The sequence below is a fragment of the Trichosurus vulpecula genome, chromosome 7 (assembly GCF_011100635.1).
Source record: "Trichosurus vulpecula isolate mTriVul1 chromosome 7, mTriVul1.pri, whole genome shotgun sequence".
Taxonomy (NCBI): Eukaryota; Metazoa; Chordata; class Mammalia; order Diprotodontia; family Phalangeridae; genus Trichosurus; species Trichosurus vulpecula.
In genome coordinates this window covers 102,628,741-102,650,855 of record NC_050579.1, presented here as the reverse complement: position 1 = coordinate 102,650,855, position 22,115 = coordinate 102,628,741, and the positions used below count along the sequence as shown (strand labels likewise).

The window sequence follows — 22,115 nt, the reverse complement described above, 5'->3', positions numbered from 1 at the left end:
GAGTGACAGACGTGAGGGCTGACTGGGGAAGAGTATGCAACCAGAATATACACCATCTTGGAGTGGGGGGGAGGGTAGAAATGGGGAGAAAATTTGTAATTCAAACTCTTGTGAAAATCAATGCTGAAAACTAAATATATTAAATAAATAAATTTATATAAAAAAATCACTGGACATAAACTGAAAAAAAAAACCATTAGTCACAATAGTAGAATACTACTTATTGTGCTTCCTTCACACTGGTTGCCACAGCAAAGTGAGCTACTGTGTGACTTGGCCCCAATATACTCTATTCCCCAGCAGTGGCCAACAGTCTCTTCTTCCCCAGGACTGTGTGTCCTAAAGTTCAAGGTCTTTTCTTAAGTTGTTCTTGCATGTCCAACTGATTTTTTCTTGAAAAGAGATGATTTGAAGTCTCTTTGGGGCTGTTTCTCCTAGATACCAAAATAATTATCTATAACGTTGAATTTGCCTTTTCTTCTATTTAAAAAGGGGATATTTGTCTATCTCCCATCCTTGGGTTCTTGTCCTTTTTTCTGTTATTTCTCAAAGATCACCAGTAATAGCTCCATAATCATAAATACAAATTCTTTCTCTACCCTGGAATGTAATTCTTCTGGTCTTGGAAATGTATGCTATTATTCAAGGTGCCTATGTATTAATTGCCTATGTAATCTTAGCCCTTTGCCAGTAATCTAATATTCTGACAAAGCTTTGCCTGTGCTTTTGCCTCCCGATATGAGTTGTACAAGGAACAGGGCAGGCATTTTGGTTAATGAAGAGGATGACATCAGACAAAGCTCCATGTGAGGTTTTGCAAGTAAAGGGCATTGGAAAAAATGGTAATTAGGAAAACCAGAGAAACTAGGATTGTTTCTTTAAGCTATACATAAAGTGTTAAGGGTTTTCCCTTTTTACCTCATGTTCTGGCAGCTATCAGAACAGAGACAGGCTGAATTGGAAGAGGCTATCTTTGCTCCTACACAGCCAAAGGTAAATACTGCACTACAGATCTAGACACCCTGGAGGTGGCAATCCTGATCTTCTGGTGTCTGCAGCAACAAAGGGGTAGAGAAGTACTGAGCCCAGTCCAATATTTACCCATAGCCAATAGATGGCTATGATCTTCCCTTACGTGACCTTACATGACTGTGTGTGATGTGTGCACACTTGTTCATGTGTGTGCATGTACGTGTGTGTGTGTGTGTGTGTGTGTAAAATATGTAGTAATTTATTATAAAACTCTGAAAGTCTTGGTTGGCTCCCCCCACTTCCCATTCTGTAGCCAAGAGGCTAAAGGTAGAGGCAACTTGCTCAAACCTGAGAATAATGTTTTTTTGTTTTTATTTTGGAAGGTTATACTAGGAAATGAATGGATATCATGCTTAGTAATGTGCCCATTTTAAAGAAAATTTACTGTTCTTTTTAATCTACTCTAATTAAGTTGCTTGCCCAATTAGAACTTCTAATGATGATCAGGGACTGTTGGAACAAACTGAATCTAGAAAGGAAAGGGAGTGTCCGATAAGTAGAAGAAAGTCCACATGCGTGGCACACCACAATGGGCATGTATCCTTGGATAAAGTGCCCAGAACAAAGCATGGAAAAATGAAGGGCTGCATGATTAACAGTTATCCCAAGGCCAACCCACTTAGCACCATTGTTGCATCTATTACATACTTGTTGCCTCAACTATATGCTAATTCCATCCATTATAGTCATCTATACTTTCTTCAATTTGCCATGTTCCTGCCATGTGCACTTCAGATCTTAGGATTTCAATATCGTTAATTTGAAGATGTAGTGATTTGTAGAGACCATTTAGACATGAGGGGAATATCCACACTGTAAGTTGCCCAGAAAGATGAAATTCTAAGTTCAGACCCCTGTCCCCAAAGAAAAGTAGCACTTTGTAATCAAAAACTTAACTATTTCTTTACCCTCTCATTTTCTGTCATTTGTAATACTCATCATAACATCTAAAAGTCTATTTCTAAAAACATTTTGACTGACTACCTCAATGACTGGATGATTCTGTGATCAAAAAAAAAACAGATTGAGGAAATTATCAGATGATGAAATAATATTGATAAGATATGACAAAAGAGGGAGAATTTGATTATTACCATAGAGTTCTAATCACTTGGATCTCTCCTTATTAATAATATCAACCATACAGCTTCCTTCTTCTATGATTTTCCTGTAAATTCATAGTCTTTCGTATCTGTGACATCACAAAAGGCAACAATATTCTCCTGCCATTTAGGTAGCTAGGTGAGATAGTGGATAGAATGCCAAACTTGAAGAGAGGAAGATCTAAATTAAAATACTGTCTCAGATGCTTAGTAGCTGTGTGATCCTGGGCAAGTTCCAATCTCTCTAAGGCTCAGTTTCCTCATCTGTAAAATTCAGATAATAACATCTACCTGCAAGGATTATTGTAAGGATCAATGAAGATAGATATGTATATGTGTATGTTAGTACATATATATATATATACATATATATATACACACACACACGTTGTAGAGTGTGTTTCATACTACATGTGTTGTATGTGACACATAGTATACACATATATACTGTGTATATTGTATATGTGTGTTCATATATAACATATTTGTGATATATTCATATGTATACATGCATATATGCATAGTTACTATTTTGCCAACCTAAAAATGTTAGCTATTACTTTTTAACCAATGAAGGAAATAAAAATAAGACCTAAATAAATATATCAAATTCACAAGGAAAAAAAGGAAAGCTGAAAGAATCATAATCCAATTAATTCCTTCCTTGATATTTATTATAGAGTCATTTGTATATATTTCAAAACTATTTTGTTTAAATGCAAAAATCTGTCTCTGTAATGCTTTGGTTACAAAATGTAAAACACATTTTTGTTGTTCAGTTCTTTTTTAGTCATGTCCAACTCTTCATGAACCCATTTGGGATTTTCTTGGCATAGATACTAGCTAATACAAATAGAAGATTATCTCATCATGATAGCATACCGTAATATCTTCATCCCCTACAATGCATAATAAAATCATCATGTGGGCACATAGGAATGAAAAAGGAGAAGACCATATCCCTTGTTGGACCTTCTCAGTCAGATGCTGATGCCATTTCAGGGCTAGAGAATGATCATGATGTTTCACTATCGATAATGCATTTCTAGGCTTGAAATTAGGCACAGTTGGTATAATAATAAAGACAACCCATTAAATACAAAAAGAGAGAGGTACATTTGCCTTCACAGGACTAAGGGAAGAGGTTAAGAAAAGGTAACATGATAAAAGTTTTCTACATTTTTAGCAGACAATAGAAACTTGTTATCTTTAATGACAGAGATCTTCTATTCCCATTTTTTCTTTCTGTGTTACACATGATTTAATTAAAGCTTCCTGGGGAATTTGGTCTTCATTTCCTAGTTTCCTTTCCATTTTGATTGTCAATATGGTAGCAGTTAAGAAAGCCTATATTTTAATCAGTTAAGCATCTTCAAAGATACAGACCCATTGCTTGACTCTCAGACAAGCATCCTTACTCATTAAAATAAACAAGGTTTTACTGTCATTCAGTTCCAAACATAGTGGAGAAAATGTTCAAGGGAAGAAAAATTAGGTGCCAAGGGAAAAGTCTTCATATCTGGTGGGAGTGTGGTGATGTATATAGCCAGCAATACTACTGAATTTTTAAATTATAGTAGGAATCAAGAGGGGAAATGTCATTCCCACATAGATAAGGTGGCCATTTTCTGTCAGAAAGCGTGAAACTAATCTAGCTGCTCTCTTTTTTTTATTTTTTATTTTTTAAAATTTATTTAATGTATTTAGTTTTCAGAATTGATGTTTACAAGAGTTTGAATTACAAATTTTCTCCCCATTTCTACCCTCCCACCCACTCCAAGATGGCGTATATGCTGGTTGCCCTGTTCCCCAGTCAGCCCTCCCTTCTGTCACCCCACTCCCCTCAAATCCACTTTTCTTTTCCTTTCTTTTAGGGTAAGATAAATTTCTATGCCCCATTGCTCGTGTATCTTATTTTCTAGTTGCATGCAAAATCTTTTTTTTTGTTTTTGAACATCTGTTTTCAAAACTTTGAGTTCCAAATTCTCTTCCCTCTTCCCTCCCCACCGACCCTCCCTAAGAAGGCAAGCAATTCAACATAGGCCACATGTGTATCATTATGTAAAACCCTTCCATGATACTCATGTTGTGAAAGACTAACTTTATATTGCTCCTTCCTAACCTATCCCCCTTTATTGAATTTTCTCCCTTGACCCTGTCCCTTTTCAAAAGTGTTTGTTTTTGATTACCTCCTCCCCTGTCTGCCTTCCCTTCTATCATCTCCCCTTTTTCATCTTCTTCCTCTTTCTTTCCTGTGGGGCAAGATACCCAATTGACTGTGTATGGTATTCCCTCCTCAGGTCAAATCCAATGAGAGCAAGATTCACTCATTCCCCCTCACCTGCCCCCTCTTCACTTCCTACAGAACTGCTTTTTCTTGCCACTTTTATGTGAGATAATTTACCCCATTCTATCTCTCCCTTTCTCCCTCTTTCACTATATTCCTCTCTCATCCTTTAATTTGATTTTATTTTTTTAGATATCTTCCCTTCATATTCAACTCACCCTGTGCCCTCTGTCTATATATACATATATACACACATATAATACACATACATATGTACATGCATACACACATATGTATATATACATACACACACACACACACACACACACACACACACACACACATATATATATATATATATATATATATATATATGCATATTCCCTTCAGCTACCTTAATACTGAGGTTTCATGAATCACACACATCATCATCTTTCCATAAAGGAATGTAAACAAAACAGTTCAACTTCAATAAGTCCCTTGAGATTTCTTTTTCTTGTTTACCTTTTCATGCTTCTCTTGATTCTTGTGTTTGAAAGTTAAATTTTTCTGTTTATCTCTGGTCTTTTCACTGAGAAAGCTTGAAAGTCATCTGTTTTGTTGAAAATCTATATTTTGCCTTGGAGGACGATACTCAGCTTTGCTGGGTAGGTGACTCTTGGTTTTAATCCTAGCTCCATTGACCTCCAGAATATCGTATTCCAGTCCCTCAATCCCTTAATGTAGAAGCTGCTAGATCTTGGGTTATTCTGATTGGGTTTCCACAATACTCAAATTGTTTCTTTCTAGCTGCTTGCAGTATTTTCTCCTTGATCTGGGAGCTCTGGAATTTGGCAACAATATTCCTAGGAGATTTCTTTTTGGGATCTTTTTGAGGATGCAATCTGTAGATTATTTCAATTTCTATTTTACCCTCAGGTTGTAGAATATCAGGGCAGTTCTCCTTGATAATTTCTTGAAAGATGATATCTAGGCTCTTTTTTTGATAATAGCTTTCAGGTAGTACGGTAATTTTAAAATTCTCTCTCCTGGATCTATTTTCCAGGTCAGTGTTTTTTCCAATGAGATAGTCACATTGTCTTCCACTTTTTCATTCCTTTGGTTCTGTTTGATAATATCTTGATTTCTCATCAAGTCACTAGCTTCCACTTGCTCCAATCTAATTTTTTTTTAATTTAAATTTATTTATTTAACATATTTGGTTTTCAGCATTGATTTTCACAAGAGTTTGAATTACAAATTTTCTCCCCTTTTCTACCCTCCCCCCCCCACTCCAAGATGGCATATATTCTGGTTGCCCTGTTCCCCAGTCAGCCCTCCCCTCTATCACCCCCCTCCCCTCTCATCCCCTTTTCCCTTCCTTTCCCACAGGGCAAGATAAATTTCTACGCCCCATTGCCTGTGTATCTTATTTTTTAGCTGCATGCAAAAACTTTTTTTTTTGTTTTTGAACATCTGTTTTTAAAACTTTGAGTTCCAAATTCTCTCCCCTCTTCGCTTCCCACCCACCCTCCCTAAGAAGTTGAGCACTTCAACCTAGGCCACGCATGTATCATTATGTATAACCCTTCCACAATACTCATGTTGTGAAAGGCTAACTACATTTTGCTCCTTCCCAACCCATCCCGCTTTATAGAATTTTCTCCCTTGACACTGTCCCCTTTCCAAAGTGTTTGTTTTGATTACCTCCACCCCCATCTGCCCTCTCCTCCATCATGCCCCCTCCTTTTATTTTTTTTTTATCTTCCTCCCTCTTCTTTCCTGTGGGGTAAGATACCCAACTGAGTATGTATGGTATTCCCTCCTCTGGCCAAATCCGATGAGAGCAAGGTTCACTCATTCCCCCCTCACCTGCCCTCTCCCCTCCTCCCACAGAACTGCTTCCTCTTGCCACCTTTATGTGAGATAATCCACCCCATTCTATCTCTCCCTTTCTCCCTCTCTCAGTATGTTGCTCTCTCATCCCTTAATTTCATTTCATTTCTTTTAGATATCTTCCCATCATCTTCAACTCACCCTGTGTCTGCTCTCTCTCTTTTACATATATATATGTATATATATATATATATACACACATAAAAACACACACACACATATATATATATATATACATACATACACATGCATACATATACACATAGATACATACATACATACACATTCACTTATATATATACATAAACATATATATATGCATATTCCCTTCAACTACCCTAATACTGAGGTCTCATGATTCACACACATCATCTTTCCATGTAGGAATGTAAACAAAACAGTTCAACTTTAGTAAGTCCCTTGCAATTTCCGTTACTTGATTACCTTTTCATTCTTCTCTTGAATCTTGTGTTTGAAAGTCAAATTTTCTATTCAGTTCTGGTCTTTTCACTGAGAAAGCTTGAAAGTCCTCTATTTTATTGAAAATCCATATTTTGCCTTGGAACATGATGCTCAGTTTTGCTGGGTAGGTGATTCTAGGTTTTAATCCTAGCTCCATTGACCTCCGGAATATCATATTCCAAGCCTGTCGATCTCTCAATGTAGAAGCTGCCAGATCTTGGGTTATTCTGATTGGGTTTCCACAACACTCAAATTGTTTCTTTCTGGCTGCTTGCAGTATTTTCTCCTTGATCTGGGAGCTCTGGAATTTGGCGACAATATTCCTAGGAGATTTCTTTTTGGGATCTATTTGAGGAGGTGATCGATGGATTCTTTCAATTTCTATTTTGCCCTGTGGCTCTAGAATATCAGGGCAGTTCTCCTTGATAATGTCTTGAAAGATGGTATCTAGGCTCTTTTTTTGATCATGGCTTTCAGGTAGTCCAATAATTTTTAAATTATCTCTCCTGGATCTATTTTCCAGGTCAGTGGTTTTTCCAAGGAGATATTTCACATTGTCTTCCATTTTTTCATTCCTTTGGTTCTGTTTTATAATATCCTGATTTCTCATAAAGTCACTAGCTTCCACTTGCTCCAATCTAATTTTTAAAGTAGTATTTTCTTCAGTGGTCTTTTGGACCTCCTTTTCCATTTGACTAATTCTGCCTTTCAAGGCATTCTTCTCCTCATTGGCTTTTTGGAGCTCTTTTGCCATTTGAGTTAGTCTGTTTTTTAAGGTGTTCTTTTCTTCACTGTATTTTTCAGTATTTTTTTGGGTCTCCTTTAGCAAGTCATTGACTTGTTTTTCATGGTTTTCTCGCATCCTTCTCATTTCTCTTCCCAATTTTTCCTCTACTTCTCTAACTTGCTTTTCCAACTCCTTTTTGAGCTCTTCCATGGCCTGGGATCAGTTCATGTTTTTCTTGGAGGTTTCTGTTGTAGGCTCTTTGACTTTATTAATTTCTTCTGTCTGTATGTTTTGGTCTTCTTTGTCAGCAAAGAAAGAATGCAAAGTCTGAGACTGAGTCTCGGTGCGTTTTCGCTGCCTGGCCATATTCCCAGCCAACTAACTTGACCTTTGTGTTTTTCAGCGGGGTATGACTGCTTGTAGATTACAGAGTTCTATGTTCCTCGTTTTGGGGGGGAGGTGCCAGCTCTGCCACCCCAGCACTTCCCCTTCCCCAAGAACCCCGAACCCGAACTGGGCTTGGATCTTCGGCAGGCTGTGCACCCCTGCTCTGATCCACCACTTAATTCCTCCCACCAGGTGGGCCTGGAGCCAGAAGTAACAACAGCTGTAGCTGCCTCACCTCCGCTGCCCCTGGGGCTGGAAGCCGAACTGCGAACTCCTTCCACTCCTGCAGCTTTTCCCACTAACCTTCTCAGCAGTCTTTGGTGTTTGTGGGTTGAGAAGTCTCGTAACTGCTGCAGCTCACTGAATCAGGGCGCTAGGGCCCCATCCTGGTCTGGATGGTCCACGCCGCTCAGGCTGGGCTCTGCTCCACTCCGATCCCAGCTCCCAGCTCCCAGCTCCATGTGGGATAGACCTCACCCAGGGACCATCCAGGCTGTCCTGGGCTGGAGCCCTGCTTCCCTCTGCTGTTTTGTGGGTTCTGCCATTCTAGAATTGGTTCAGAGCCATTTTTTATAAGTTTTTGGAGGGTCTCCCTATGGAGCTCACACTATTCCCTGCTTACCAGCCGCCATCTTGGCTCCAACCCCTCTCCAATCTAATTTTTAAGGTAGTATTTTCTTCAGTGGTCTTTTGGACCTCCTTTTCCATTTGGCTAATTCTGCCTTTCAAGGCATTCTTCTCCTCATTGGCTTTTTGGAGCTCTTTTACCATTTGAGTTAGTATATTTTTAAGGTGTTGTTTTCTTCAGTATTTTTTTCAGTATTTTTTTGGTTCTCCTTTAGCAAGTCCTTGACCACATGATGAAGCAGAGCATGGACCACAATGAGCTGGCCACGCACATTGATCACCTGGTACAGAAGCATCATCTAGGAAAGATTCAGCACCAGGATAAGACACTGTTCCCTTGCTACCTGAAGTCTGAGGTGTAGGACTGACTTCAAGGAAGATGATGATTCTGCAGTGGACTCTCTACCTCCTGCTGCCCCCACCACCATGGCCACAATCTCCTGACCCTAGGAACCTTTCCTTCTCCCTTTCCCCTCCCCATCATATCTGTTCTAGCTGCTGCCCAGAAAGGGGATCCTGGGTGGAACAAGCCACCAGCCACCTCCCTCTGCCTCTGAATCTGCATTCTCTTTATCTGCCTGCCTCCCAAGGAAGATGACATATATAGCTCTCAGTCTGCATTCCATCAGCTCCTGAATCTTTCACGTGTATAGTCTAGTTTCCTTATGTTGGCCCCCAGGAGCTGTCCTGAGTTGAGAGGTTTTTTCCACTGCTTCTTGAGAGGATGGATAATTCTGAATGTAACCTCTAGGCCCTCTCTTTGCTTTGAGGGGTGTTTAGTCATGGTATTTCAGTGCCTTCTTTTGACCCTGCAAACACTCTTGGGTAGTAGGTTTCCTGAGCCCTGAATCCCTGTTTACATTCTCACGAGAGGCTTCCAGTGAAGCAGGGCTGGCTCATCCACATCACAGTGATGGAAGATTTAGGCAGAATGGTTTCTGGGTGCTGGCTAGTTGGCATCCAAGAGAGGCAGGACTGAGGGGTGTCCCCATTCAGCTCCCAAGCTCAGAGGCCTTGTATCTAATGGAGAAGGCATTAGGTGGATTCCCAGGCTGTGGCACTCCACCCTACTCCTCCAGAGATGCAATCACTATGGCTGCTTGTCCATCCAGTGGGGAGGTGAGGGAGTTACCACCAGGCATTCCCTGGAATCAGCTGCTTTATTGTGTGAACAATAAACACCTGCCAACTTCCAAATATGTGTGTATGTATGTACATACACACATATATTTATTATTATGTATATATACATATTATATATTACATACACACTCTTTTATAGATAAGGAAAATGGGGGTTTGATAAAGTAATAACAATATTAATAATATTTAGCATGTTTAGAGATTTATAAAAATTCTCTCTTTTTATATTCACAACAACCCTGAGATGTGGGTGCTATTAATATCCCCATTTTACAGATGAAGGAACTAACAAAAACAGAGGTTAAACAACTTACCTAAAGTCATAGAGGAAAGCTCTGAGACTACATTAGAGTTCAGGTTTTCTTGATTCCAGACCTAGCACTTTATCTACTACACTGCTCTAAAGTGTTTTATGTTAAATGATCTGGTCACAACTATAAAGGTAGCAAATGTCTGAGCCAGGACTCAGATACATGTATCCTGATTCCTAATCCAGCACTCTATCTACTATATCACAGTATGATAATATTTTATATATTGTAGATGGTCAGTACATTGATTGACTAAGAAGCTTCTAGAGATTGTCCTGATGTCAGTTTATGTTTTTCTGCACAAAACAGTGCCTAGCTTAGGACTACATTTAAATGTATTTTGTTGTTGTTGTTGATGTTGCTGGTGGTGATGGTGGTGATGGTGGTATCCTAGTCTTCCCTGAGGTAGAGGATTTTTAAAACTTTTATTATAAAAGCAAAGATATAAGAGGAGAAAATTACTCATAGACATGTAGTACTCGTAGACATTTGGCTGATCTGGGTACTCATTTTTCTCATAATATCATATTTACCAGAAGTCTAATTAGGTTCTCCTCTACCCCCTTGGAGGTCTTCAAGCAGAGGTCAGACAATCACTTGTCAAGGATGTTATAGTGGGGCTTCTTTTCATGTATTGGTAGATCAGGTGGCTCTGAGGTCACTTCTATTTCTCAAATTCTGAAATTCTGGAATTCAAACTTTTTTAAGTCTCCTAAGGCACTGACTTGATCCAAATACCATCAGGAGTCAGACACAGACATGTTTCTCAATTCATTCACTGTCTGTTCAGAGGCTGACTGCAATGATCCATCTATAAGCTGTGCCAACTGCTTGTGCCTTTCAGGGGCAAGGTACTTTATTAGCTCTATCCATCTTCATTTTATCCTGGTGCAGTGGAAAGTAGCAGTGACATTTCCCTTCCACCCACCCCTTCTTCAAACTGCATATGAAATCTTCATCTTGCAAGTGCACGCTAATTCAACAGCTGTAACTCGACACCCTGTCTCCATCTAGTTTTCTCCCAGGACATCACTCTGTTTACCATGTGTTTGTTAATAGTTAATGTACAATGGAGGATTCTCAATTCTTAGGGGGCTATTATTTGACAGTGTTTACTGTCAGAGAGCCCATGAAGGTTTGAAGCTACCCCATTACACAAACAGAGGTGACATATTGTTATGGAATTTTTTGCTTTCATATTTGAATGTATAGTTGTAATAACTTACTGACAAAACAGCTCATCATAGAGATAGGTAGGGAGAAATTGGGAGCAAAAGTAAAAGGAATGAGAGCAGATGTTGGAAAATGAGTATCAAAGGCTGAATTTCAAAACATCATATATGTGTTCTTGCTACTAGCACCTTTATGAAGAGGAAGCACATAACACCACATAATATAATGTTGTCAATGATGCTAAGCACTGTCAGCTTCATTTATGAACTTATCCTTTTCTTTTCCTTAAAGTTAATACATGAAGTCATGTCTATATTGAGGCAGCTAACTGGCTGGTCCTGGAGTCAGAAAGACCTGAGTTCAAATCCAGCCTTTTATACATTTACTAGTTGTGTGACCCTGCACAATTCACTCCAAGCTCTGTTTGCCTCAGTTTCCTCAACTGTAAAATGGGAGTAATACAGGTTGTAAGGATTAAATGAGATACTATTTGTAAAGCACTTAGCATAGTGCCTTATGCATAGTAGGCTCTACATAAATGTTTACTCCCTTTCCATATGCTTAATTGTTTACTTGTTTCCTTAAATCATATAGCCCTGTGCAATGTGAAACCCTCCAGTTGGTTTTCTTTATCTACAAGAGTTCTTTTATCCCAAAAGCAAATGACTAACTTGTTGAATACTTCTAAGGTACCTTTTAGAACTACCAAAAAGTGAATAAGTATGTATTTAGATGCCATAACAATAGAAATCAAAGCCATTTGTAAATCTTCAATTATGGGTTGCTTATTTCCCATTTTTAATCAGTCAAAACTAAGTTTTACAAAATCTCATTAGAAAAAGTCCATGGACAGTATATTTGTTCTGATGGGTGGTAGCAGCAGACTTGAATCTTTTTGATAAACTCAATACACAGATCCAATGTCTTAGGAAACTCAAGTACAAGAATCTATAGTCAACAGAACAATTTTAAAGTGTATTTTAGGGTACTTTGCTAGTCTTAGTACAAGTGGACTGATAGCTTTTAATTTCTAAATATTTGTCATCATCCTCATAGCTCATGTTTCCAGGGTACTTTATTTCCAGAGCACTTTAGAAACATTCTCATATTATCTTCACAAAAAGTCTGGCAGGCAGATGTTATTATTATCTCCACTTTATAGATAAGGAAACTGAGGTGGACTTGGGTTAAGTGACTTGTCCAGAATCACATAGGAAAAAGGTGTCTGAGGTAGTATTTAAATTCATCATGAAAAGCGTGAATTGCTTCATGGAGATTATCCCATTATTCTTAACTTAAGGAATATCCAGAAACATGGAAAATATGCCCGTTATACAGACTGGCATTCTATAATTACAAGCAATCAAGTAGCCCAAATAATACAATATTATTAACATTATTTCTATCAATACCTCTCATATAGCTTGACTTACCTTCATCAGGAAGATGAGTTTGGTAGGCTGACTATTTGAATCTGCTCCCCAGATCTCTCTAGTGCTTTTTGATAGTCTTGAAGATTCCTTATTACTTTTTGTTTTTCTTTGGAACTTTCTTACTGGTCCTGGAACTCATCAGTTCATCCTTAGACTCTTTTTATTATCCCCTAGGGCACAGCAGACCAACTCAACATATACAAGCTAAAGAAAAAAAGACACCCCCTAAAAAGATTACAATAATATTCAGAACTAGGGAGCTAATAGTCCTACTCTGTCTTGCTCTGGTCAGACCACATCATTACTGTTATGCTCTGGGTACCACATTTTAAGAGAGACATTGACAACTTGTAGAATAACCACAGATGAATGCCCAGAATATTGAAGAAACTTCAAACAATGACATTTAAGGGAATTTAAAGGAATGATGTCTTCAAATATGTGGACAGTCATGTAGAATAGGGATAAAAATCTCTTTCTCTCTCTGTTTGTGTGTGTGTGTGTGTGTGTGTGTGTGTGTGTGTGTGTGTGTGTGTAAATTTGGTTTCAAAAGTGAGAACTATGGCTAATAGGTGGAAGTCACCAGAAGGCAAATTTTAACTAACTAGAAGGAAAGATTTCCTAACAAAGTTACATGAAAATGGGATGGACAGCCATGTCATGTAGTGAACTCCATATCACTAGAAATGTTTCAACAGATACTAGGCCACCTTACTTGAAGGTATTTGAGAGGATACTAATACAGGACACAAGGCATTGGAATAGAAAACCCTATTTTCTTCCAATTAAAGAACTTTGTGGATCTATTTCCGCATGACCTATTTTAATAAAACAACAACCTCTTCAGGCAAATCTTTTCAGGCTTCAAATATCACAATTACTAACTGACAAGAAACTTCTGGCCCTGTCAAATTAATTAATTAATATATTTTTCTTCAAAGAATATGGTGGTTTGATAGCAAATTTTATATCTGAATTGCTCTGTGACATTGTTTCCTCAGGAAAATAAAGTAAAAAAATACGTAACATCAAAGGAGATCACTGGCTATAACGCATAACATTAGGAAATTATAATATTTGACATTGACATGGTACTTTATGGTATGCAAGTTTCACATTTGATCCCTATAACAGCCCTGTCAGACAATTAATCAACAAATACTTTTTAAGTGCACGGTACTGGTACTAACCACAGGAGGCTCTGTGTTAAGGATGTACCCTGTGAGGTTAGTATTCCAGACATTATAATTTCAGTTTAACAGTGATGAAAACTGTGGATGAAAGAAATTAAGTGATTTGCCCACTATCACACAGCTAGTAAGTGTCAAAGGCAGGATTTGAATTCAGATCTCTTCTAACCATAAGCCCAAGGTCATTGTTGTTGTTTTTCATTTTTATTGTACCATGTTGCATCTGCACTATCATATACAAGTAGTTTATTTGAATATCAGTTTTCAAATACCCAAATAAGTAAGGAGTATAAAGACAAAACAAAAAACTGAGGAGGCTTGAAGTCTCAGAGACTATAAATATTTTCAATTAACAAGTATTTATGAAACATCTACTGTATGCCAGGCAATGTGCTAGACACCGGAGATAAAAGGACCAAAAGACAGACAACAAAACAGTTCCTGTCCTCAAGAGTTTCCATTCTTCCGGGGGAAACATCCACACAAAGAAGTAAATGGGAAATGTTTGCAAAGAAAATGGCAATCAAGAAACCATTATTAAGCACATAGAGCCATTTGGGGACAGAGATACTGGCATTTAGAGTTATCAGAAAAAGTCTCAAGTGGGAGGTGGAGCTCGAGTTAAACTTTGAAAGAAACTGAGGAATTGTAGGAGGCAGTGGTGAGAGGGGTGTGCATTGAAGTCATGGGGAACAATTTATGCAAAGAAATAGAGGCAGGAAATAGCATGTTAGATGTGAAGAATAGCAAGTATCCCAGTTTTGAGTAGGATAATCTATTCAAATACTGTACAATGAGTGTGGGAATGGGTAGGGAAAGGGGAGATGCATATTAATTCTGATAGGTCTTCTGAAGCCAGATTGTGAAGGATTTGAGAAACTAAATGAAAGTATTTGCATTTTAATCTAGAGACAGTAGGGAGCCACTAGAGTTTTTTGAGGTGAGAATGAGACGGTCAGACCTATGCTTTAGGAATATCACTTTGTTAGCTCTATGGAAAATGGAATGGTGAAGGCAGTGACTAGAGAGAGGGAGACCAAGTGTGAGGATAATACAATAATCTATGCAATAGGGGATGAAGGTCTCAATTAGGGGAGTAGTTATGTGGGTGAAAAAAGGATGGATGGGAAATAGGAAAGACAGATGGAGTTATATCTGGAACACTCTTCATCCTTATCTCCAATTCCTGGCTTCCCTGGTTTCATTCATGCTCCAGTTAAAATTCTGTGTTCTACAGGAAACTTTTCCCCTCTTAAAAAGGGTAAGAGGGGGGATAGGGATAGAAAGGAAGGCAGAGGGGAAGGAAGAAGTGAGAGGGGAAGAGGGAGAGAAAAGTTAGGGGACTGATAGAAGGGAGGGCAGATTAAGGGGAGGCAGTGGTCAGAAGTGAAAAACTAGTGAGGAGTGAAAAGGAAAAAGGAGAGAGAAAAACAACATAAATGGGGGGTAGGAAATAGAATGGAGAGAGACACAGTTAGAAATCATAACTGTGAATGTGATGAACTCTCCCATAAAATGGAAATATCAGAGTGGATTAAAAATTATAATCCTACAATATGTTGTTAACAAGAAACACACTTGAAGCAGAGAGATATACACAGAATAAAGGTAGAAGGCTAGAGTAGAATATATCATGCTTCAGCTGAAGTTAAAAAAAAGCAGAAGTAGCAATCCTGATCTTGGACAAAGCAAAGGCAAAACCAGATCTAATTAAAAGAGATAAGTAAAGAAATTACATCTTGCTAAAAGGTACAGTAGACAATGAAGTAATATCAATACTAAACATATATGCAGTAAGTTGTATAGTATCCAAATTCTTAGAGAAGAAGTCATGTGAGTTACAAAAAGAAATAGAAAGCAAAGCTAGAACTAGATAAATCTAACCACGAAATAAACAAGAAAGAAGTTAAGGAGGTGAATCGAAATTTAGAAAAGTTAGATGTGATATATCTCTGGGGATAAATGAATGGGGATAGAAAGGAATATACCTTTTATCTCAGTGATACATGGCACCTCCACAAAAATTGATCATGGATTAGGGCATAAACACCTCACAATCCAATGTAATTCATCTGGAAGAGCAAAAGGTCAAGAATATCAAGGAAATTAATGAAAAAAAAACAAAGGTAAGAGGCCTAGCCATACCAGATCTAAAATATGCATTAAAAAACAGCAATCAAAACTACTTGGTACTGGCTAAGAAATAGAGTGGTGGATCAGTGGAATAAGTTAGGTCCACAAGAGGCAGTAGTAAATTACTATAGTAATCTACTGTTTGATAAACCCAAAGACTCCAACTCCAGAGATAAGAACTCACTATTTGACAAAAACATCTGAGAAAACTGGAAAATAGTATGGCAGAAACTAGACATAGACCAATATCTCAAACCAAAGATAAGGTTAAAATGGGTGTGTGAGTTAGACATAAAGGGTCAAAAGCAAATTAAAAGAGCAAGGAATAGTTTACCTGTCAGATTCATGGAGAAGTGAAGAATTTATGACCAAAAAAGAGAGGGAACATTATGAAATGCAAAATAGATAATTTTGATTACATTAAATTAAAAAAGTTTTGCACAAACAAAACCAATGCAACCAAGGTTAGAAGGAATTAAATTAAAAAGGTTTTGCACAAAGGAAAACAATGCAACCAAGGTTAGAAGGAAAGCAGAAAGTTGGGAAACAATGTTTAAAGTCAGTGTTTCTGATAAAGGCCTCATTTCTAGAATGCATAGAGAACTGAGTCATATTTATAAGAATACAAGTCATTCCCTAATTGACAAATGGTCAAAGGATATAAACAGGCAGTTTTCAGATGAAGAAATTGAAGCTATCTATAGTCATATAAAAATGCTCTAAATCACTATTGATTAGAGAAATGCAAATCAAAACAACTCTGAGGTCCCACCTCACACCTATTAGATTGGCTAATATGACAGAAAAAAGAAAGTGAAAAATGTTGGAGATATGGAAAAAATGGAACACTAATGCATTTTTGGTGGAGTTGTGAACTTTTCCAACCATTCTGGAGAACAAATTGGAACTATGCTCTAAGGGGTATAAAACTATGAAAACCCTTTGACCCAACAATAACACTACTAGGTCTGTATTCCAAAGAGACCATAAAAGAGGGAAAAGGACCCACATGTACAAAAATATTTTCAGGAGGTCTTTTTGTGGTGACAAAGAAGTGGAAATTGAGGGGATGCCCACCAATTGGTGAATGACTGAAGCAATTGTGGTATATGAATGAAAGAGAAAACTATTGTGCTATAACAAATGATGAGCACACAGGTTCCAAAAAAACTGGACTTATATCAACTGATGCTGAGTGAAGTGAGCAGAACCAGAAGAATATTGTACACAGTAAGAGCAACATTGTGACATGATCAACTATAACAGACTTAGCTCTTCTCAGCAATACAATGATCCATGACAAATCCAAAAGACTCATGATAGAAAATGTTATCTATATCCAGAGAAACAATTGACAATCTGAATGCAAATTAAAACATACTATTTTCACTTTTTTTGGTTTTTCTTGTTTTTTTTTACCTCTTTTATTCTGATTCTTCTTTCACAACATGACTGTGAAAATGTTTAACATGATTGTACATGTAGAGCCTATATCAGATTGCTTGCTTGGGGAGAGGAAAGAGGAGGCAGGCAGAAAAATTTAGAACTCAAAATCTTATTAAAAAATGAATGTTGAAAACTATTTTTAAATGTAATTGGAAAAAATAAAAAAACTGTAAAGTGGAAAAATTATAAATTATAACAAAGAAAAAGGCCAGAAGAAAAAAAAGATGAGAAAATTCCCTTCCAAATGACTAAAATAATGAGCTTATCTGAATAATCTGACCTGTTTCAAATGACCAAAGAAGAGGCTTTGAAATGCAAGCAAAGAGCCATAGAATAATAGCAGGTAATGGGATTCAGCTTTTGAAAATGTCAAAGATCTATGAATTAGTGAATGTAGAGCACTCTTGCATCTTTGGTTAAAATTGACTCTGAGTTCATAATGAGTTGAATGGTAAAAGCATAAGAATAGGTGGCTATCAGTCAGAAATCAACAATTTGGATGAGTGAAAACCATTGAGAAGAAAAACAGATGAAGACTATTGACCTGACAGCTACCAACATATATTAAGAAGGAGAACATTTTATCAATGAATATAATAGTTCTTACTGTGTTTTTGTGTTATTTTCTAGGCAAAAAATAAAATGTGGATTATAAAATTTTAAATGTGCTCAGTACAATGCAGTGGTCTTTTTCCCATTGCTGCTTCATACTCTTTGAATGTCCAGATTTGTGAGTTGCAATTATTTCTACAATAGTGTTTTGAACTGAGAAAAGATTTAGCCAATGCCTGACACTACATGTGGTCTATCAAGTAGGATGGAGTCTTGTTAAAGTTACAGGCCATGTAACTGCTCTCAAATACTAACCCAAAGTGAATGAATATCATTTCCACTGTGGAAAATAAGTAGAGCCTGTGATCAAAATAGCTACTGTGGGACATGCTAAGCAATTTGATGACAGTAATCTTGCTTAATGGTATTCTTATGTAGAGAAATCTCCCTTCCGATTTGAAACAAATGATAAACAGGATCCAGAGCAGAAGTGTGCTATGTACTTCAGAGATGGGGACTTGGGGGTCTGTTGCTAAGTTGCTATCATAATGATTTTTTTTATTCATAATGTGCTTTAAGCTATTCTAACATCATGTCTGTGAGGTAATAACATCATGTCTGTGAGGTAATATAGCTGTTCTTTACTCAGCCCCTTTACAGATGAGGAACTGAGACTTTGAGAGGTTAAGTGACTTCTCCCTGTGGTTATTCAACTAGTAAATGTATGTGGCTGGAATTCAACCCAGGTCTTCCTATCTTCAGATCTCATACTGCATCAGTAAGGCAAGATTCATGATATCAATGGTGACCATGAATATGCCTGTATAGTTTGGAATCACAGAGTATAAAGGACTCTGTATAGAAATCAGAAGAAGTAAAACATTTATTCAGACACCAGAGGATCAGATCTCAGAACCAATAACCCCAGTTCAACATAGCAGTAATTGTATACCCAAACCAGTAAGTCCCACCTCAATGTAACAGTAAGGAGATTAAAACACAGTATCAAAGAGAAGAGCCAAGCCATCCTGTAACCCTACCTTCTGCTAGGGCCTTCCCATACCCACTCACTCATGAATCCTAACTGTCTGCTTGCCTGCATCCTCTTCTCCTGCAGTTCTGAAAGCCCATGCAGTTCTCAGAGCCCTTCCAGTTACCTCTCTGTCTCTCTATCTCTCCCAGTTCTTTATCCTCTCTCGCAGTTCTCTCTTCATCTTCTTCTCACAGCTCTCTGGTCTCTGCAGCTCTCCAGTTTGAGCTTAATGGCTACCCCTACATGTACTAAGTGTGTATATATATAAGTATATATATACACACCCTGTCTAGGACTGGGGCTTAGCACCTAAAAGCAAAAGGGTGTAGGCCTGCCTACAAACAAGCCTCTCCTAATCAAGGTCCCCTTTAGTAGCTTCACCTGAATCCTATTGAATGGGTGTGGAAGATCTTTGATCACATCAGCACCGCAAGTACTGTGCCACATAGGTGTTTCGTGTCTGCCTTTTGATACAGCGTATAGGGCACTATACGGTGTTGAAGTCAATTAATCAATCAATATTTCTTGAGTGCCTACCAGGAGCCAGGCATTGTGCTAATTCCCAGAGATACAAAAAGAGGCAAAAGACAGCCTCTGCCCTTCAAAAAGCTTGGTCCGAGTCGGCTAAGGGGTGAGGCAGCGTGGACTGCGGTCCCCGTCCCCCCTTCTATCCGCGTACCGCCGTTCCCGGGGCCTTCCCCCGCCTTGTCAGTAGCCCTTCATGTTCGGAGCCCGTCGGTCTTCACCTTCTGCTCCCGGGCAGCCTCGGCAGCCGCCGCCTCCACCTCCTTCCGCCGCCTCCGCGACAGCCCCGCGAGCCGCCCCGACGCAGGCCATCAAGTGTGTGATGGTAGGAGACGGAGCTGTAGGTAAAACTTGCCTACTGATCAGTTATACGACCAATGCTTTTCCTGGAGATTGCAGCCCTACTCTCATTGACAACTATTCTGCCAATGTTATGGTAGATGGGAAACTTGTGAATTTGGGTTTATGGAATACAGCAGGCCAAGAAGATTATGACCGATTACGTCCCTTATCCTATCTGCAAACAGATGTATTCGTTATTTGCTTTTCCCTTGTGAGTCCTGAATCATTTGAAAATGTCCGGGAAAAGTGGTATCCTGAAGTGCAACACCATTGTCCTAACACTCCCATAATTCTAGTGGGCACCAAACTTGACCTTAGAGATGATAAAGACACGATTGAGAACCTAAGGAAGAACAAGCTGACTCCAATTACCTATCGACAGGGTTTAGCCGTGGCAAGGGAGATTGGCGCTGTAAAATATCTGGAATGTTCAGCACTCACACAGCGAGGCCTCAAGACAGTGTTTGATGAAGCTATTCGAGCGGTTCTTTGCCCACCCCCTGTCGAGAAGAGGAAGAGAAAATGTCTGCTGTTGTAAATGTTACATCCCTACCCTATTCCCCTTTGGACCTTGGTAAGCTTTGCTTGAACAGTGGAGCATTCACTCAATGCCAAGTTTTTGTTAAAAATTAGTTTCTTTCCATAAAACCTTCTGAACCAATCAATAATTTCATGGTTTTGTTTAAAGTGTTAAAGAATGATTTTTTTCCACATTCTATTACAACTAAATGCTAAAAAAGACAAACCTACTTAAAGCTTTATTTTTCAAAAGCCCTGTTCTTGCTCAAATTAAGTGTTGCCAAAATATCCACTGGACTAAGTTGCATTGTTGTGCTATGAACACTAAGCACTAAACTGTGTTTTAAAGGCCTTTGTCTTTAAGAAGACTGTTTAATTTCTGACAGTAGGAAATGCAAAAACACTTTCTAATTTTTCAGATATGTAAAAGTACAGTATGCTTAGTAAAAATATTTAATGCATTGAATAATTTGTCGACCCATGTTCATTACATAACATTGTACTGTATATTGGAATGGAATGTGTATAACAAAACTATAGTCTTTGGATCAGTCTTTTGCTTTCACAGTGAAGATTCTTTTAAGAATCAAGCTCTTGCTGTGATTTCAAAAAAAAAAAAAATCTTGGTCCAGCAGAGGAGACAACAAACAAATACATATAAACAAGTTATGGGTGGGATAAATAGGCAATAATTAATGGAAGGAAGGTGCTAGAATTGAAAGGAGTTGGTAAAGGTTTTTTATAGAAGATGTGATTGTAATTTGGACTTGAAGAAATCCAGGGAATCCAGGAAATGCATGAGGAAGAAAAACATACCAGACTGGGGAACAGCCGGTGAAAATGCCTGGAGCCAAGAGGTGTTTTGTTGGTGTGTCAGGAAGTGAATGTCATTGGAGCAAACAATCTATGTCTGGGAGTAAGGTGTATGAAGACTAGAAAGGTAGGAGGGGCTAGGTTATGAAAGTCTTTGAATGCCAAACTGAACATTTTTTTATTTGATGCTAGAGGCACCAGGGAGTCACTGAAGGTTTTTAAGTAGGTGGATAATGTGGTCGAACCTGCACTTTAGGGAAATCACTTTGGTAACTGAACGAAGGGTAGATCAGAGTAGGGAGAGACTTGAGGCAGACAGATCCACAAGGAAGCCATTGCAATAGCCCTGACATTACTCTATTTCAATATCCCCAAGTGGTGGCAAGGTTAGAGAAAAAGTGTTCTATGGATATTGTGAAGGCTTTTCCAACAGATTGGATATGAGGACAGGGATGGGGATATAGTGAGTCAGGAAGAAGCTGGGTTCCAATCCTGACTCAGATACTTAGTAACTTTTGTGACCCTGGATAACTCGCTTAACTTTTGGGGATCTATAAAATAAGGGAATTCAACTTAATGACTTCTAAGGTCCGTTTCATGTATAAATCTATGATCCTATGTATCTAAGGGAAAGCACTGAGGAAGTAGTTCAATATCTGGTCAAACAAAGAGGCCACAAGAATTTTGCCTAATGTTAAGGTGAGATTTCATAGGACTCCTAGAGCAGTATTAATTAAACATTTCTGTGGCTCCCATACTAAATGCCTCCAATCAACTTTCTTTATTGCCTTTTTGTGAGGAAAACCTTCTGTAAAGCTAGACCACTCCACAGCTGATCACCTATGAATTCACTGATGATTTCTATATATTAATTATTCACAAGGTTAAGCAACCTTCATTTGTAATATGCTGATCTGGCATATTCCAGTGCCTTCCATGGAATCTTCTTTCTGTTTGCTGGGTCTTGGACCATACTTACTTAGTCAGTCTCCTGATTGTGGA

General features: G+C 38.3%; 1 protein-coding gene across 1 annotated transcript; it reads left to right on the top strand.

The window, feature by feature from the left end:
- The first annotated feature begins 19,635 nt into the window (after window positions 1-19,635).
- LOC118857595 (ras-related C3 botulinum toxin substrate 1-like) lies at window positions 19,636-20,319 on the top strand. The gene has a single exon (XM_036768223.1). It carries the CDS (start codon window positions 19,636-19,638, stop codon window positions 20,317-20,319), a length of 684 nt encoding a protein of 227 aa, XP_036624118.1.
- The last annotated feature ends 1,796 nt before the right edge of the window (window positions 20,320-22,115 follow it).